This window comes from Theobroma cacao, chromosome 1 (genome assembly GCF_000208745.1).
Source record: "Theobroma cacao cultivar B97-61/B2 chromosome 1, Criollo_cocoa_genome_V2, whole genome shotgun sequence".
In the NCBI taxonomy this organism is placed as follows: Eukaryota; Viridiplantae; Streptophyta; class Magnoliopsida; order Malvales; family Malvaceae; genus Theobroma; species Theobroma cacao.
This window is the reverse complement of record NC_030850.1, coordinates 16998287-17014249: the sequence shown is the minus strand read 5'-3', so window position 1 is coordinate 17014249 and position 15963 is coordinate 16998287. Positions and strand designations below refer to the sequence as shown.

The 15963-nt window shown below is 34.9% G+C and overlaps 2 protein-coding genes across 6 annotated transcripts; both read left to right on the top strand.

Moving 5' to 3' along the window:
* LOC18612797 (transcriptional corepressor LEUNIG_HOMOLOG) lies at positions 267–7611 on the top strand. 4 transcript variants are annotated; one of them, XM_018113844.1, is made up of 18 exons: positions 267–513; positions 995–1035; positions 1184–1281; positions 1523–1632; positions 1735–2027; positions 2136–2211; positions 2347–2458; positions 3076–3125; positions 3221–3487; positions 3997–4086; positions 4283–4501; positions 4837–4969; positions 5049–5158; positions 5643–5792; positions 5987–6142; positions 6266–6382; positions 6523–6720; positions 7119–7611. In XM_018113844.1, the coding sequence occupies exons 2-18, from the start codon at positions 1004–1006 to the stop codon at positions 7260–7262; spliced, it is 2355 nt and encodes a 784-aa protein (XP_017969333.1). In that variant the 5' UTR covers positions 267–513; positions 995–1003; the 3' UTR covers positions 7263–7611. The 4 variants fall into 4 exon arrangements, with proteins under 4 accessions (XP_017969333.1, XP_007049791.1, XP_017969332.1 ...); XM_007049729.2 differs by having other exon boundaries at positions 267–720; XM_018113843.1 differs by having other exon boundaries at positions 267–1035; positions 4000–4086.
* On the top strand, positions 8111–12106 carry LOC18612796 (E3 ubiquitin-protein ligase PRT1). 2 transcript variants are annotated; one of them, XR_001926213.1, is made up of 7 exons: positions 8111–8374; positions 8465–8493; positions 8573–8752; positions 9171–9527; positions 9622–9825; positions 10100–10957; positions 11042–11132. XR_001926213.1 is itself a non-coding variant. In XM_018114030.1 (7 exons), the coding sequence occupies exons 1-7, from the start codon at positions 8160–8162 to the stop codon at positions 11207–11209; spliced, it is 1275 nt and encodes a 424-aa protein (XP_017969519.1). In that variant the 5' UTR covers positions 8115–8159; the 3' UTR covers positions 11210–12106. The 2 variants fall into 2 exon arrangements, 1 of the variants encoding a protein (XP_017969519.1); XM_018114030.1 differs by having other exon boundaries at positions 8115–8374; positions 10100–10221; positions 11042–12106.

Genomic DNA, 15963 nt, shown 5'->3' with positions numbered 1-15963 from the left:
TTTACATCCCCGATGCCACTCGTTAAACCTCTAACACCTTCCTTCCCTACTCAAGTCTATATCATTTGCCAAACACGCGCGTGCACCATAAAAACCCTCTTCTCTGACATCTAAACTTGCTCGACACATAACCAGGCATCAACCCCCCGGGACCGATTAGGCCCACCCGAACCAACTAAAGAGCGGTTACTTTCCACGTCGAACCAAATTCCACACCAAATACACTATAAAAAGAAACAGAATCTGTATCCGAGCCGCAGGCTAAGTTTCTTCAGAATAAGCTTTTCTGTTTATTTTCTTTCTTTTCTCTCACTAAATATCTATATGTTCCCTGATTCTGCAAAAAAAGAAAAAACCTCTTCTTTTCTCTTTCTCTTCTACTGTTAAAGTTCGAGCTGTTCTACTTCAGTTACACTCAAAAGAATCATTCACAGTTTTTTTGAAGAAATAAATTAATTCTTTTCTTCAGCTGAAATAATTCAGAGAATTGGCAAACTCTTCAAGCTTGTATATGTATATATGGTTTCAGTTACAGATCACTTTAAGCTCTGCATAATTCTGTCAGTTTTAATAAAATAACGATCTCAATATTTTTTTACTCTCTTTTTGATCTTTTGTTTTGCGAAATTAGTTTTCTCTTTTAATTTTTTTAGATTGAATTAGTATTTGTCAAGTGGAGATCTTGTTGAAAGGTTGTTTAAGCATTGATCCAGTTCACTGGTAATGATTTGTTAGCTTAACTGTTAATTACGTTATTGAATTTTCTGTTTTCGATTGTTTGGTTGCTGAGAAAGCTTGAGGAAAAGATAAGAAAAAGTTTTTTGGCTGTTATTTTGAAGAGAATGTAAAAAATCAGTTTCAGGTTAAATTAATGCAAGCTGAATGTTTTAAATTCTTTTCTAAAATCTTACTTAATTTGTGTTTTCTTTCAAAGTGCCTATTAAGGAAAGATCTAAGGCAATGGAGTTCTTGTTTTTGTTTTTTCTTTTTGCAGGAAAATAAAATGGCGCAGAGTAATTGGGAAGCTGATAAGATGTAAGAATAGTTGTAAAATTTATAGTTACAGCTTTTGTCTTTTGAAGTGATTATTTGATTAACTAATTTTGAACTTGTTCACTGTCTTTCAGTAGCTTCAAGTAGTTATTATTATTTTTCTTTTTATGTTTTTTGGCTCATGCTACAGGCTTGATGTTTATATTCATGACTATTTGTTGAAAAGAAAGTTGCATGCTTCTGCGAAAGCTTTTATGACTGAAGGAAAGGTTGCAACAGATCCAGTAGGTAATGTTTGCAAGCTAATTCGTTTAGTGTAAATCAAACTGCAAGCAGAATTGTTTGAATTGTTAGCTAATTCTGTTCTTGACAATGCGTTGATCATGCATGCCCTATTAAACCATTTAGTCTATGGTTGTTGTCTCATATTGTTTTTGTTGCTATTTTATCTTTTCATCTAAATCAATAGGAGTATTTCCTATTTCCATGTATGGTAAGCTTTGTCCTAAGATGTGAATTGTTTCTGCAGCAATTGATGCGCCAGGAGGATTTCTTTTTGAGTGGTGGTCTGTCTTTTGGGACATATTTATTGCAAGGACAAATGAGAAACATTCTGAGGCCGCTGCAGCTTACATAGAGGTGCCTCTATTTTGATATAAGTATACTTGCATTTACTTTCTACCTGGGTTCCTTTATATCATTATGTCATCTCTGTTTTTTTTTTTTTTTGGTGAAAAACAGGCACAACAAATTAAAGCAAGAGAACAACAGCAACTACAAATGCAGCAGCTGCAACTAATGCAGAACCGCAATGTGCAGTTGCAGCGAAGGGACTCGAATCATCCTGCTCTCGGTGGTTCTGTAAATACTATTAACTCTGAAGGAATGATGGGACAGTCATCAACCAGTGTATTGGCCATGAAAATGTATGAAGAAAGTGTGAAACACACTCATTCTGTGGATTCAGAGACATCATCAGCGCTGATTGATGCCAATAGGATGGCCCTTCTGAAAACACAGGCCAATCATCAAGGGTATGATTAATTTAATCCTCTTGTGCACTTTCTTTCCTAGTTTACCACTCTATGATCTAATTTGGACTGAATCTCTTATTTTTTATATGGTACATTTTGTATATACAGCCAGCTGGTGCAAGGTAGCCCTGGAAATATGTCAGCAGCTTTGCAACAAATCCAGTCACGAACACCACTGAGCACTGTAACTGCCCAGATTATCTTCTTTGCATTCATTTATAGTTAATGTTATTTGTATCTTCTTCTTTTTCTTCTCTTAGTCTTCCATTTGTCATTAATTCCTCTATATTTAAACTATACAATATTTGGATTTGTATAGGATATCAAAAGTGAAGTTAATTTGGGTGGAAGTCAAAAAAGCTTACCTATGGATCCCTCATCCATCTATGGACCGGCAATTTTACAACCTAAATCTGGACTAGGTGGTGCCGGTAATATTACCTGACTTTTCCAATGCAAAAGCAATTTTGACAATGTAGTTTCATCTTTTAATATTGATGACATACTACTTTTTCTTTTTCTTCAGTTTTTAGTATGATAAATATATATTAGATACTAGATTTTAATTGCCTGTACTGGTCCTCTTATAAGCTTGCTTATTGTCAGAAGAAGGCATCGTACCTATTATATTCATTGCTGGATTTTACAGGGGGAAATTAAGGTCACTTTAGTTTCTTTCTCTGAAACGTTTAATAAGCATTACCTAAATGATTTAATCTGGAAAAGGTACATTAGTTGCAATTCAGAATGTTAGATTAGCCAAGGGATTGAATGCTGGGAAGCTAAGCATCTGTATAATATGAAGACTAGTATAGCTGAGATGAAGATGCTACAACCAATGTCTGGTATATAAGAAAAGATAAGAATCATAAGATTAAGATGGTTGAACATTGCTGCAAATTTGAGACAAAAATGTTCTAGCAGTTATAGGATTTTCATTTTTCCCTGTAGGGCCTTTATAGTATTACTTAATATTTTGGATCTGCTAGAGCATTGTTCACAACTTTTTACTGCTTTTAACCTGTTTACCTCAACTGTCTGCCCTCAGGGCTGAGTCAGAGTGTCTCTGGTCTCCCATTAAGGGGTTGGCCTCTAACTGTAAGTTTCACTCACCCGTTCCTGTCCTTGTTGTTCCATTCGTTTATGCAGTTCATAGATACTTCAAACTCAATTGGATTTGCTAAATCGTACAGGGAATTGATCAGTTACGGCCAGGTTTGGGTTTTCAAATGCAAAAGCCTAATCTGCAGACTCAAAATCAATTCCTTTTGGCATCACAACAACAGCACATGTTGGCACAAGCTCAGTTACAAGGCAACCTTGGAAATTCAACAAACTTCGGGGACACTGATCCTCGTAGGTTTGGTCAATTGTCTAGGGGTAACTTGAATCCAAAAGATGGTCAATCTGGTAGAAACGATGGATCCATATGCTGCCCTGTGCAATCATGTTCTCCAAAGGTTTAAAATTATTCTTGATATGAGAATGCTACTCATGAAATCAAGGTTTACTATTTCAAGAGATAGAGAAGCTATGTCATATGATTGAAAGTCAGTTTTTGTTTTTTAAAAAGAAAATTAAATAGAATAAGGATCATAGCATATTCAATATCTTTAACTTCTGTGTGAGAGCGGGGAGACACTGAACCAGATGGGATGTGAGATATAAATAAAATGCGTATCATTAATGTATGAATGCACCCTATTAGTCTGTTGATTGAATGCATGAACTACATGTTTGTAAGTGCACAGTAACTTGTAGTGTATTTTGGTGTATGGACTGATGTGCTTTCATTAAACACCGCTCTGAATTATTGGGTTATGTCTCTTACGAATTCTATATAGACATTGATATGTGTAACTCTCTTTGTTGGCATTGCTTTTTATTCTGCTGTTTTGTGGTGGTCATTATCTGTTAATATGCAGTATTTGCAAATGCCTTGTGTCTGATAGCTTTGCTGGGTTCTTAGCAGATGAAGATGGGTCAAATGTCACATTCTTCCTCTCAACAACAGGACCAATTGCAACAGCAGCAGCAGCAGTCGCAGCAAGTGCTACAGGTTGTACTTCAATGAGAATTAATTGAAGGATCTCATTCATGAGCTAAATTGTGAGCTACTTTACAAGAAAAATTCTTTTAGCAACTACAATGACTCCCAATTAACTATGCTTTTATTATTGGATTTTGCTTAGTTTTTCTTTTTTTAACTTCTAGATAAACTAATTCCCATTCCATGACTTTTCATTATGTTGCAGAATAACAGAAAAAGGAAACAACACTCTTCTTCTGGAGCAGCTAACAGCACTGGCACAGGAAACACAGTTGGCCCTTCACCAAATTCACCACCGTCAACTCACACACCTGGTGATGCAATAACTACTGCAACCAGTTTGCAGCATGTTAATAGTGTTTCTAAAAGCATGACATATGGTGCAGATGCAACAGCTGGTCTTACATCATCTTCCAATCTATTGGTAGGCCATCTACGAACTTTGAAATGACTTTTGAAGCCTGTGTCGGAAGTGTATCTATTTTTATTTACCCACAGAAGCATTCACATGCTTCACCAATGATATCATCTATATTTTTTCTAGCAATATATGAGATGAGATGTATCATTTGACCAAACTCCGTGTGGTAATTTTACCTGTTAGCTCAGACATGAAATCTTATTGGCTAGTGAAGTGATGCAGCTGATAGACTTATTTGTTAGGTTGAGCTAATAGTTGTATCAATATGTATTTGTTGAACACTTGTTCTCTTGTACAAGTTAAAAAATGCTGAAATTAATGGCATCATTATTATGCAGGAAGACATAGACAGGTTTGATCCATTGGATGAAAATATGGAGACACTACTTTCACATGATGGAGGTGATGGAAGGGACATCTATGGAACTGTTAAACAAAGTCCTAGTGAGCACCAAAAGGAGTCTGCTAAAGGTAAGTCTTATATATCTTCTGTCTATACATATTGTTGCATTTGGTTTTTTCTATGCTGACCTCAAATTCTCCATGTCAGGCTTCACTTTTGCTGAGTTTGGTTGTATACAGACCAGAAATAGCAAAGTTACTTGCTGTCATTTTTCTTCTGATGGGAAGTTGCTGGCTAGTGCTGGGCATGACAAGAAGGTACTTGCAACACTTCTTTTCATTTCTTTTCATTTTCCAACTTTTTTTCCTTGGTGTTAAGTTTATAAATATAACTTACTTCAAGTGAATAACAAATAAGAACTAGAGTCTTTCACCTCACATATTGTTTGGAAATCCACTCAGTGTTAAAACAATGGGAATGAACTTTATCATGTGTGGGTGGGCTCAAAATGCCACAAAATTGAGGATACTTGGTAAATAGATATGGGATAAACCTGATTAGCCCTTATGGCAAAAAATTTTCCGAATAGTGGTGACTTAATAGAACCTTATCCAATAGAGAAGGGAGTTGGATGAGAGAAAAGTTATTGTTCTTGTAGAGAATTTGTAAGCTGGCTTGGGAATCTCCTCTATCTGGTTAATTTATTCGACTGGTGGCATATGTATAAGAATCAGAGGTTGATGAAATAATAAGTACTTACTATAAAGTTTATGTGGTGACATGCATTTCTTTCTTCATTAGGTGGTGCTTTGGAATATGGATACCCTGCAAACAGAGAGTACTCCAGAAGAACACAAATTGGTCATTACAGATGTACGCTTTAGGCCAAATTCATCTCAGTTGGCAACAGCTTCTGTTGATAAATCTGTGCGATTATGGGATATAGCCAATGTAATCATCTTTCCTCTTTTCTGCTTAAACCATGGATCTATCTCAGGCCTTTTGTAGATATTTGCAATAATGACTTTTGCTGTTCCGATACTTTCTTTTTTCTCTGTTGGTTTCTGGCATTGTGAAAGACTTTCTTTATGAAGTGTGTGTGAATTGTTTCTATGCTGTTGTGGTTGACAAGTTCATTGTTACAGCCAAGCTTTTGTGTGCAAGCATACAATGGCCACACTGCACCTGTGATGTCCCTTGATTTCCATCCGAAGAAGACAGACCTGTTTTGCTTTTGTGATAATGACAACGAAATTCGCTATTGGAATCTTAATACATTCTCATGCACACGCATGTTCAAGGTTAGAAACTCTACATTTCCTGTCTAATCTTTCAAATTTGAGACAATTATGGTGCATTAGGTTTTGTTTTTTTATTTAGTCTTTGTTTTTTGTGTCACTATTTTTCTTTGATTCCGGATGCAGGGAGGTACAGCCCAAGTGAGATTTCAACCAAGAATTGGACATTTGCTAGCTGCAGTGTCAGATAAAGTAGTTTCTATCTTTGATGTTGAAGCTGATAGGCAAACATTTTCCTTTCAGGTATTGCTTGTTTAAGATCATACTTTCTTCCACTCTTGAAATGCTTAGATGTAATAAAGAAATCTAAAACAAAGGCTTCATCATAATTAACAGCTACATTAATACATCTCTTTTTCCTTCTTTCCCCTTTCTTTCCACAGGGGCATTCAGAGATGGTAAACTATATATGCTGGGATGCAAATGGAGATTATTTGGCATCTGTGAGTCACAGCTTGGTAAAAGTGTGGTCAGTGGCTTCAGGGGAGTGCATTCAAGAACTAAGTTCTGGTGGGAACCAGTTCCACTCTTGTGTTTTTCACCCAAGTTATTCAACTCTTCTGGTGATTGGAGGAATTTCGGTAATTCTTTGTGCTCTATCAATGGTTTCTGTTTCTTTTTATGGAGGTTTGTTTGTGAGTCGTGTAATGACCATAACATGAATGCTTTCTTAGTGAGTGAGTGGTCTCTAACGGGAAACTTATTTTGCTTTATTATCAAACGTTAATCTAGATTCAAATCCACATAGTTGCCTCTATATATTTTTCACTAGTCCTTAGTTTATGTATGAAATTCATCCATTGATTAGATTTCAAGTTTCTGTCAAGTTTTGAATGACTTAAGTTTTTGGACTTGATACCAATGATATTTGAATAGCATGCGCAAAGTTGAATTTGCTTTCGTACTCATTGTTGCATAGAGAATTTCTTACTGACTTCATCTTTAGCTAATGTCTCCCTCTCTTGACCAATGGGTGCAGTCCTTGGAGCTGTGGAACATGGCCGAGAATAAGAGCATGACAATTCCAGCTCATGAGAACATAGTTTCAGCGTTGGCGCAGTCGCCTGTCACAGGAATGGTTGCATCAGCAAGTCATGACAGCTCTGTTAAGCTATGGAAATAACCCTTAGAAACGTGGTAAAATGGAATACATGGGGAGCAAAAAGCACTGCTTCCAGTCCCATGGAAATTGGGGAAGAAAGTGAGGTCAAACTGGTAATTACAAAGCGTGGAAGCTGTTTCAGCTGTGGATGTATAAATAAATATATAATGTGTGTAATTTATTTTGCGTATTCTTGGTAAGTTTGCTATATCTAGTAGTAGCTTGTGGGCTTAGGGTGAGAATGGTAGCATACTATTCCTATTCATAACACCATGGTCATATCCTTTTGTCAGTATTATACGTAAGGTACCTCCATGTTTTTCCATTACTGATAAAAGGACTGATTTCTCAATTATTAAAATGTTATTCAGTTGGTGGTGCGAGTGCAAGTAGCAGGTCACAGTCAAGATGATGTGTGAAAAACCGATGAAATTCCAGCCAAATTGTGTAGCCACTTTTAAGCCCGATTTTAAACTAATCCTGACCCTTAAAGGCGTAGGAGGGTTTGTGCTTTTACAGAAATTGAAAAAACAAAAGAACATAGTACGGAAATTTTATTTTTTATTCAATTATAATGTATTAATTATTAAATCAAATATTCGGACGTAACACGTATAGGTGTCGGATATGGAGTAAAATCATAGCTCATGTAATCTATTACAAGTCTAGAACCTTCCAGAATCTGTCTACTCTTACCTCTCAAAAATATCCATTATATATGCTTATAACCTTTCTTAGAAAAAAAGAAGAAGGTATAACTAAATTTAAATAACAAGTATTATTTTGCTAAAATATTAATAAAATTTCATTAATGAATTTCATTGATGATGAGTGTTTCAAAGGATTTCTTCTTTTTTTTTACAAAAGAAATATTATAGTAGTACATTGAAAGCCATTAAACTGAAGAATGCGAGTAGAATGGTGAAAGTTAATTCCCAAAAGGGCAGTCCAAAATATCCTGCCCTACTGGATATAAAACATAGCAAGAGGGAGATGGGTTGCCAACCCCCAAAATTCAGAGTGGAAGGAAATCCAATGGATTCGTCAGAAACTTGTCTCATGGAAGATCAATCTCCTGAAGCTCTCCTCAACTGTGAAGAAATCCCAGACAATTTCGTTTGTTGCGTCTGTTTGTAAGTAGTAGCAATCAGAAACCACTTTTTCCAGTGTTTCTTCCGATCTTGTCCATACTCAAACTGTTTGCTCATTTTGTTGTTCCGCAGGGATCTTCTGTACAAACCAATTGTTATGCGTAAGAATTTTGCTAGAATTTTCATTATTTTTCTTTTCTTTTATTGATCGATTAGTACTTCTTTTTTGTTGATTTACAGGTTGTGGTCATATAGCATGTTTTTGGTGTGTTCAGAAATCAATGAGTTCTCGATACGAGTCTCATTGTCCTATTTGTAGAAATCCATATTCTCACTTTCCAGGCATCTGCCAAATGCTTCACTTCTTGCTGTTAAAGTTATTTCCCATTACGTGTAAGAAAAGGGCAGACGAAATTCTAGGTAAGCTTGGTTTCTTCTTCTGTTTCATGTTCTTCCAAATATGTTGTCATGCTTATTGTTAATTACCGGCAAAACCTAGTAAGAAATTGTTCATTTCCACCAAAAGCAAAGTAAGACAAGTATCAATTCAACATGCCCTTATCTGTCGACCAGTATTGCTTATGAGTATAATTTTCAAGAGCACAATTAATTTCATGAAACTATCCTTAGTTCAATATAAGTAATTTGTCACCCAATTTTCGAAGTCAAATGTTCTGTTTATATTTACCTGACTATCCAGTAGTGGATTGTCTGTCAAGAAAAGGAATGGACAGTTGTAGATAGTTACAAGATTATTCTCACCATTTCTTGTGCAGTATTTTACCTATGTTGTTTCATGTTCTGAAGCTTTGTATCTTGTTGTCTTGGTTTGCTCCAGATGAGGAAAAGAAAGCTGGCTACTTCTCGCCAGAATTCAACAGTCATGCATGTGAATTACATGCTGACGGAGAATTTAATTACCTCAGAAATCCTGCACATTCTTCTGCCATGTGTTTTCGGTCTAGCTCATATTTGAACTCTCACGCTACCAGCAAAGACAACCTTTGCAAAACTGCTGGGCAAGTAGAGGCTCATGATAATGACACAATTCATACCAAACAAAACTCTGATAGAGATCTTAGTCAGATAAAACCTGTTGCTCGCCAAGAAAAGGAGCAGGTTTCAGTTGCAGATTTGCTTTGTACTGCATGCAAGCAATTGCTTTTTCGTCCTGTTATTCTTAACTGTGGCCATGGTATGCTTTTGAAATTTTTGTTTTTTTCAATTAGCATCACTAAGCTTTAGATTTCTGTTATCTATGGACTTGTTCTGATATTAGTCTTTGTCAGTTTATTGTCAAACTTGCATCATCATCCCTGCTGATGAAATGCTTAGATGTCAAGTTTGTCAAGGTTTGCATCCAAGGGGGATTCCAAAAGTCTGTTTGACGCTTGATCAGTTTTTGGCTGCTAAATTTCCCAAAGAATATGCATTGAGCAGAGATGCTGTTCAGCTCAAGCAAGTTTCTTCCAAGCATGAGAGAGCAACCACATGTATGTCTCAATGCTCAGTTGATTTATCTTATTTGAGAGCCGATCAAGTTAAGATTTGGTTAATTTAGTGGTTAGCTGGATTAGAACATTTGTTCCACCCCCTTTCTTGCCGTTATGTTTCTTGCCATATTTTTGAAGTGTAAAAATGAGCATATGATTACTGATATTGGTAAAATCCATCTTAAAGGAGTTTGATGGTGATACTATTGTGTTGCATTAACTTTTGAGTCCTGCACAATTTCAGACTACTTATTACCATGCTTGAAGTTTTCAGGTTCCTTGGAAGCTGGTAAGCAAGATTTCTCACCTCTCCAGTTGCCCTCAAGAGACCATCCATCTTTCTCAGTGCAGCCTGGCGCATATATACATATAAGAGTTGGTTGTGATGCTTGTGGGGTAAATACTTTGGTCCCTGTCTCCTAAATGAGTGTGTGTGCGTGTCTGTTTTGGTGTCACACCAATTCAGTGTCTTTAAAAGTTCAATTGAGCTGGTTTTTTGCTTGTTCTTACTTCTTTTTTCTATTTTTTCTCATTTTATCTCCATAAATAACATAGCCTTTTCTAGAAGTTTTAAAAACTGTCATCCTTTTATTTTCTGTCATCACATTTTGACTAAATATTTTTGCCTAATTAAAATTATTTGTATTTAGTCTAGTGGAAGTGCAGATTGCTAGTGCATATGTACATGCTTGTTTTGGCCTGTGTCTTCTCTTCTCTTTCTAACACTTATTAGTTAATGTCTGTTGATTCATTGTGGACATTGTAAATTTGTAATGATAGCATTTTATTGCTTTAGGAGATCATAATGTAGGATAACCTGGCTCTCTATGTGCTTTAAGATTCAATTTTTGCTGGATTTTGTTAAGAACTTTTCAAGTAACATTTATGCTTGACCTGATGGATAAAGATGAGGGGTTCTATTGCTTTGAATTGCTAAACTAATTGAGTTACTTATCTCTTCTTTTTCTATCTATTTGATAATCATTGCTTGAACGTTATTTAGTAAGTTCATCATACTTGCAAGATATGAAGGTTGTAGCTAATTTGCAGTGAGACTTGAAGTTGTTCTTACATTTCTCAGTAGAATGTCAAGCTTGCATCCAGCTGTTGGCTGATAGAATGAGTTAATAAAGTAGGAGATTGCTAGTCTTTTTTGTTTTATCAGTTTAAAACAAAATCAGCAGTAAGCCAATAATACTTGAGTTTGTACCAGCAGATGTCTCCAATAGTTGGGGATAGATACAGATGCAAGGATTGTACGGAGAAAATAGGCTTTGACCTTTGTGGAGATTGCTATAAAACTCGACCTAAGCTTCCAGGAAGGTTCAATCAGAGACACACCCCAGAACACAAGTTTGAGCTTATGAAGCGTGGCATTTTCTGAAGGTTGAGGCTGATGACTGAACAATTAGAGAATGGTTCTACTTCTATTGTTATATCCGACGATGCTTCAGAAATTTTGGAAAATGGACCAGTATGGCAATTCTCAGGATAATACTAGCAGTAATCTAGCTGCTTCATTTCTTCAACATGGATAGCATGGGGGATCAAGATGATACCCTAACCACTGATTGAATATAGAAGTCCACAAAAACCCCCAAAGTCATTTTCTGGTGATATGGACAGGTGGATTACTTATGGATCATGGTTCTTAATTAGTTGTGTAAATTGGGCGGGAAAAGGCAAGGTACTAATCTAATCCGCATTACATTGCGATACAATTTTGTATATTTCATGCAACCCTGTGGAGTCGCTTTGATTGTTGCATGCTTATATGTATCTATGGCCTTTTGCATTCATTTCAAATTGAAGCTGCCCTTGGTGTGTGATAGCTCAGGCAACTGGCTTGTTGGAAGCTGCTGCTTGTTTGTGATTAGGTGACCTAATTAAATATCATTTTGGTTCTTTGCATCTATTTGTGGTGGCATGCCAATGTGAACCTCCATGCTTTCTCTGGCCGAGTCTGGTATGTTTGTCATATGTGAGCCGACATGCTGGCGAGTAGAGATTTGGGGCATCTGTTAATAAGTATAGCTGTCTGTATATTCCTGGTGGACATTGTGTATATGTATAGAACTACTCTTTACATTCATGATTGGTTTATGTGATTGGCATCTTTGGCGTTTGTGAAGAAAGTAGAGAGTGACAGAATTTGTTTGTGAAATTGATTTGTAGCTTAGTCCTTGATTGGGCCTTATCTTTGTCCCAAAAGGCATTGCTTGTGCCCTTTGTTTTCTTGTGTGAGTTTTTAAATTGTATAATCACATGCTGATTATGCCTATTAGTAGATCACCATTTGCAAGCATCCCAATGGGCTTGGGCTTTGATTATTTTTACCTTCTTGTTAGCGGGTGTGGTATCCCACGCGCTCTCTGATTGCTTCAAGAGAACCCTGAGAGTAAGTTGCAGAGCGTAAAGCTTGGCCCGTGGGCGCTGTAGCCGTGAGATAAGTTGGTGCCCACCCAAATCCAAAACCATCGTCAAGCGTTATAACAAAGCGATATCATTGGTCGGTGCACTCCACGCTCTATTCGCACGCTTGGTCTTAACTGTTTATTTTTCCGGGTAAAAGGTTAAAAGAAGCGGGAGGACGTGAAAAAACGATTGTATGGAGTTAAATAAGGAGTCATGATTGGGGTGTGGTGTTCACACGTTTGCCAATTGTACGGCTCTTTATCACCCTCGGGAGTTGGGAAGCAGCAAACCAGTCAGGGTAAAAAGTTAAGGAAGGGACTGGGTGGGGGGCTGTGAAATTTGCGTTCCATACCAAAAAAGTAATTATAGAGCTATAAACAAAAAAAAAGAAGGGAAAATATTTGGGAGTTGGAAGAGGTGGGTTTAGGGTTTGTAGAGTCCCTAGGGCCTTAGGGTTTTTAAAATGGAGATAAGGATCCAAAAGGAGTGCCTGCACCATTATTCCATGCATCATCATGCATTGGGATTTGGCCCTTTGCATGTTGTTACGTGGTCTGAAATGATTTCAGTATGCATTAAAAGTGCCATAAAGATTATCAAAGAGATACACTTCTTACGATTTTGTTAATTGAATATGTAGGGTAGGCTTTGGTTCAAACCCATTGGTCTTGGTTTCATTAACACCACCAATTTCGACCTCTTCATCACAATGCCCTTGCCCTGCTAAAGCCCTAATGAGGTCAAAATGGGTTTTTGGCGGGAAATTTTTGCCTAGGAAAAGATTCCCTCAACCTTTACATTTTCTTCTGTTTTTAGAATTAATTGAGGATGATGCAATGGACATTGGTAATCGTGCATTAACCTAATAACTCTTTCCTACTTTAATAAAGCCCTAAAATTGGCGAAAAAAAAAAAACAAACAAAAGAAAAGGTGGGAATTGTTTATTAAGGGTTCCACTGTGATAGACTTGTTGCTTCAAGAGAATAAACTATAACATCACTCATCAATGTAACATGATTTGGTTTGACATGGCTTGCCTGCCGCTTAACTAAACTCTTCTCCATCCACTTCTTTGTGTCTGCTCCTATTTTCGCACAATGATCATCCCATTCGTGCAACTCTCTCTTCCATATTTTAAACTTTCCCATCTTATATACAGGCACACCACAGATAAATTGTTCAAGTCTTTGGGATCAATGTATTATACTTTGTACTTTGTAAGAATATCAAAATTCAAAATTAACTTCAACCAAATATTATTGATATATATAGAGCTTGACCTCGATACCTTTTACTTTATAATTCAATATTACTTGATACAAAGTGCACTGATAGTGCACCATTGAATTAAAAAGATAAGCTAAAGTACATCATGTAATATTATCCCTTTCTCTCTTTAGTTTTTTTTTGTTTTTTTGGATCATTTTCCTTTGATGGACTCGGATATAGTAGTACTTTCCACCTGAGAATCACTACTTTAATATGTAAATATTTTTTGTGTCAGGGCACAAATTGATTGTGATGTCCCAAGGTTTTTTCCTTTGGGGAAGGAGCAGGCGAGCAGCACAAGAAGCATTGTGGAACTATTCATGTTTCACTCCAACTAAACATGAAGAACCTGAACCATATGGCTAGCCCGAGCAGGGTGGCCCTTAGGCCCTATGTCCTTCAACTTCAGCAGCCTGGGTGTGGATCAAAGCATAATGATTGTATCCAGGCTTTATTAATTTATGCTCCTCAGCTCCTGTTGTCTGTTGATGATTAAAAAGTTAGTATGCAGTATGATATTTTAAGGAAAGTGAGAATCTCTGAATAGTAGAGCAGGAGCTTTCCCTTTGATATGTTTTTTTTATTATATAATTTCAATGATTGATTAGAGATTAAACTATACACTACTTTTAGTTTTTATAAGCTTGAGAAATGATAACTTAAGTTGTCGTATTTGCACCTTGGGAAGGAGGGCATGTAAGTTGTTATTTAACTCTCTACCAAAATCAACAATGGCCTTTTAACATGTATATGTAACTATTTTTTTTTGGTGCTTACAAGTTATAACATATAGAATTACCATATGTTTGATGAGTATTAATTTTCCTATACCCTTTATAACTATGGAAAGTGATCACTTTCATGTATAAAAGGCTTCTATTCTTAATTATTCTTTATGGACTCACTCTTTCTCTCTTTTTCTCTCATTACTCTCCACTTTTTTATTTACTTGATCCTTCCAAGCACAACTCCAGCCCTTTTTCCATCGTTGTTTGTTTTGCGGTTACTTGACCTGAGCACCAACCCTATACACTAATATTTGATTAATTAACTATATATGAAAATAAAAGCTATATTCTCCGTACTATCTGGTGGTAATTAGATGGATTAATTCGGGAGTTTAATTGTTTCGAGATTAGATTATTTTGGATCTAGGGTTAATTTTACGTTTGGATTATTTTGGATTTCTGTAAATTTTGGATCATTTGGGATTCATATAAATTATAGACATTTTTTGCAAATTCAAATACGATAAATAACTTTGTTTTTTTTTTTTGGTAATAGATGGCAAATTGATAAATGTTAAGTCAATAAAATTGATTAATTTAACAAATTTAAAATAAAAATGCAATAGAAAAAGTTTGAAATTTGAAATAATTAATAGATATTTGTATGATACTATAGTTTTATCTATATATACTTTCTATTAGTATTTTTTTCGTTTGCTTTTTATTTTTATCTTTTCAGTCATTATATTTTTTAGTAGTATTTCAATTTTTCCAGAATTACATCTTATATTTATTTATTTATTTTGGTTTGGTCACAAATATAAATATTAGCACTAGATATAATTATATAGACAAATGTCTGATTGAATGAATAGTGGATATTATTAAAAAGAATACCAATTCCCGTTCATAAAAGTATTAACTAAATAAGAATATATACATATACCATTCTATGGGTCAATTAATTTACCTAAAATTAATACTTAGAAATAATAAGATATCATGATAATTAAAATTAAATGATGTAACATTATTCTAGTTTTAACATTTGACTATTTTCATTTTTTGGCATTAATGGAATATAAAATTGTCTTGACTTTACAAATAACATAATAAATTTAATCAATAAATAATTCTCATATTGTTGATTAAAGTTTGCAACAATAGGAAATCACTAATCATGGTATTTAAATTAATTGCTACAATGTTAATTTATTTTAACATTTGATGATTTTGGCACTGATGAAAACTTAAGAATTAAGAGGTCCATATTGTCTTGGTTTGAATTAACTTAATAAGTCTAAATATTTAATTAATCAATTAATTCATTAATTTGTTTGAGTAGTAACCTTGTTAATTATTATTTATATATTATAATTTATAAAATAGATAATATCATGATATTTAAAAGTTAAAATTAATTGATATAATTGTTTGGATAATGATGAAAAACAGAAATTATTTTATTGATTTAAAATTTTTAGAGTTGAGTGTTTGAGTATTAGTTTTGTTTTATATAAAAGTATAAAGTATTTTAATATCATTCAAAAAAAACTCAATAAGTCTAACTACTTAAATATGATTAAATTTAATATTTATAAATTTTAATAAAATACGTTATTAAAGATAAACACCATCCACAGATAAATACCAACTTAACAAGAAGTGGTTATATATATATATATATATATATATATATATATATATATATATATATATATATAT

Bases quoted from the DNA above. Each gene is read 5' to 3' on its own strand.
- LOC18612797 (XM_018113842.1), top strand. From the start codon at position 872: ATGCAAGCTGAATGTTTTAAATTCTTTTCTAAAATCTTACTTAATTTG. The intron at 1,633-1,734 runs GTGCCTCTATTT...GGTGAAAAACAG, and splicing joins CCGCTGCAGCTTACATAGAG to GCACAACAAATTAAAGCAAG. The intron at 6,383-6,522 runs GTATTGCTTGTT...TTCTTTCCACAG, and splicing joins GGCAAACATTTTCCTTTCAG to GGGCATTCAGAGATGGTAAA.
- LOC18612796 (XM_018114030.1), top strand. From the start codon at position 8,160: ATGGTGAAAGTTAATTCCCAAAAGGGCAGTCCAAAATATCCTGCCCTA. The intron at 8,494-8,572 runs GTAAGAATTTTG...GTTGATTTACAG, and splicing joins GTACAAACCAATTGTTATGC to GTTGTGGTCATATAGCATGT. The intron at 10,222-11,041 runs GTAAATACTTTG...TTGTACCAGCAG, and splicing joins TTGGTTGTGATGCTTGTGGG to ATGTCTCCAATAGTTGGGGA.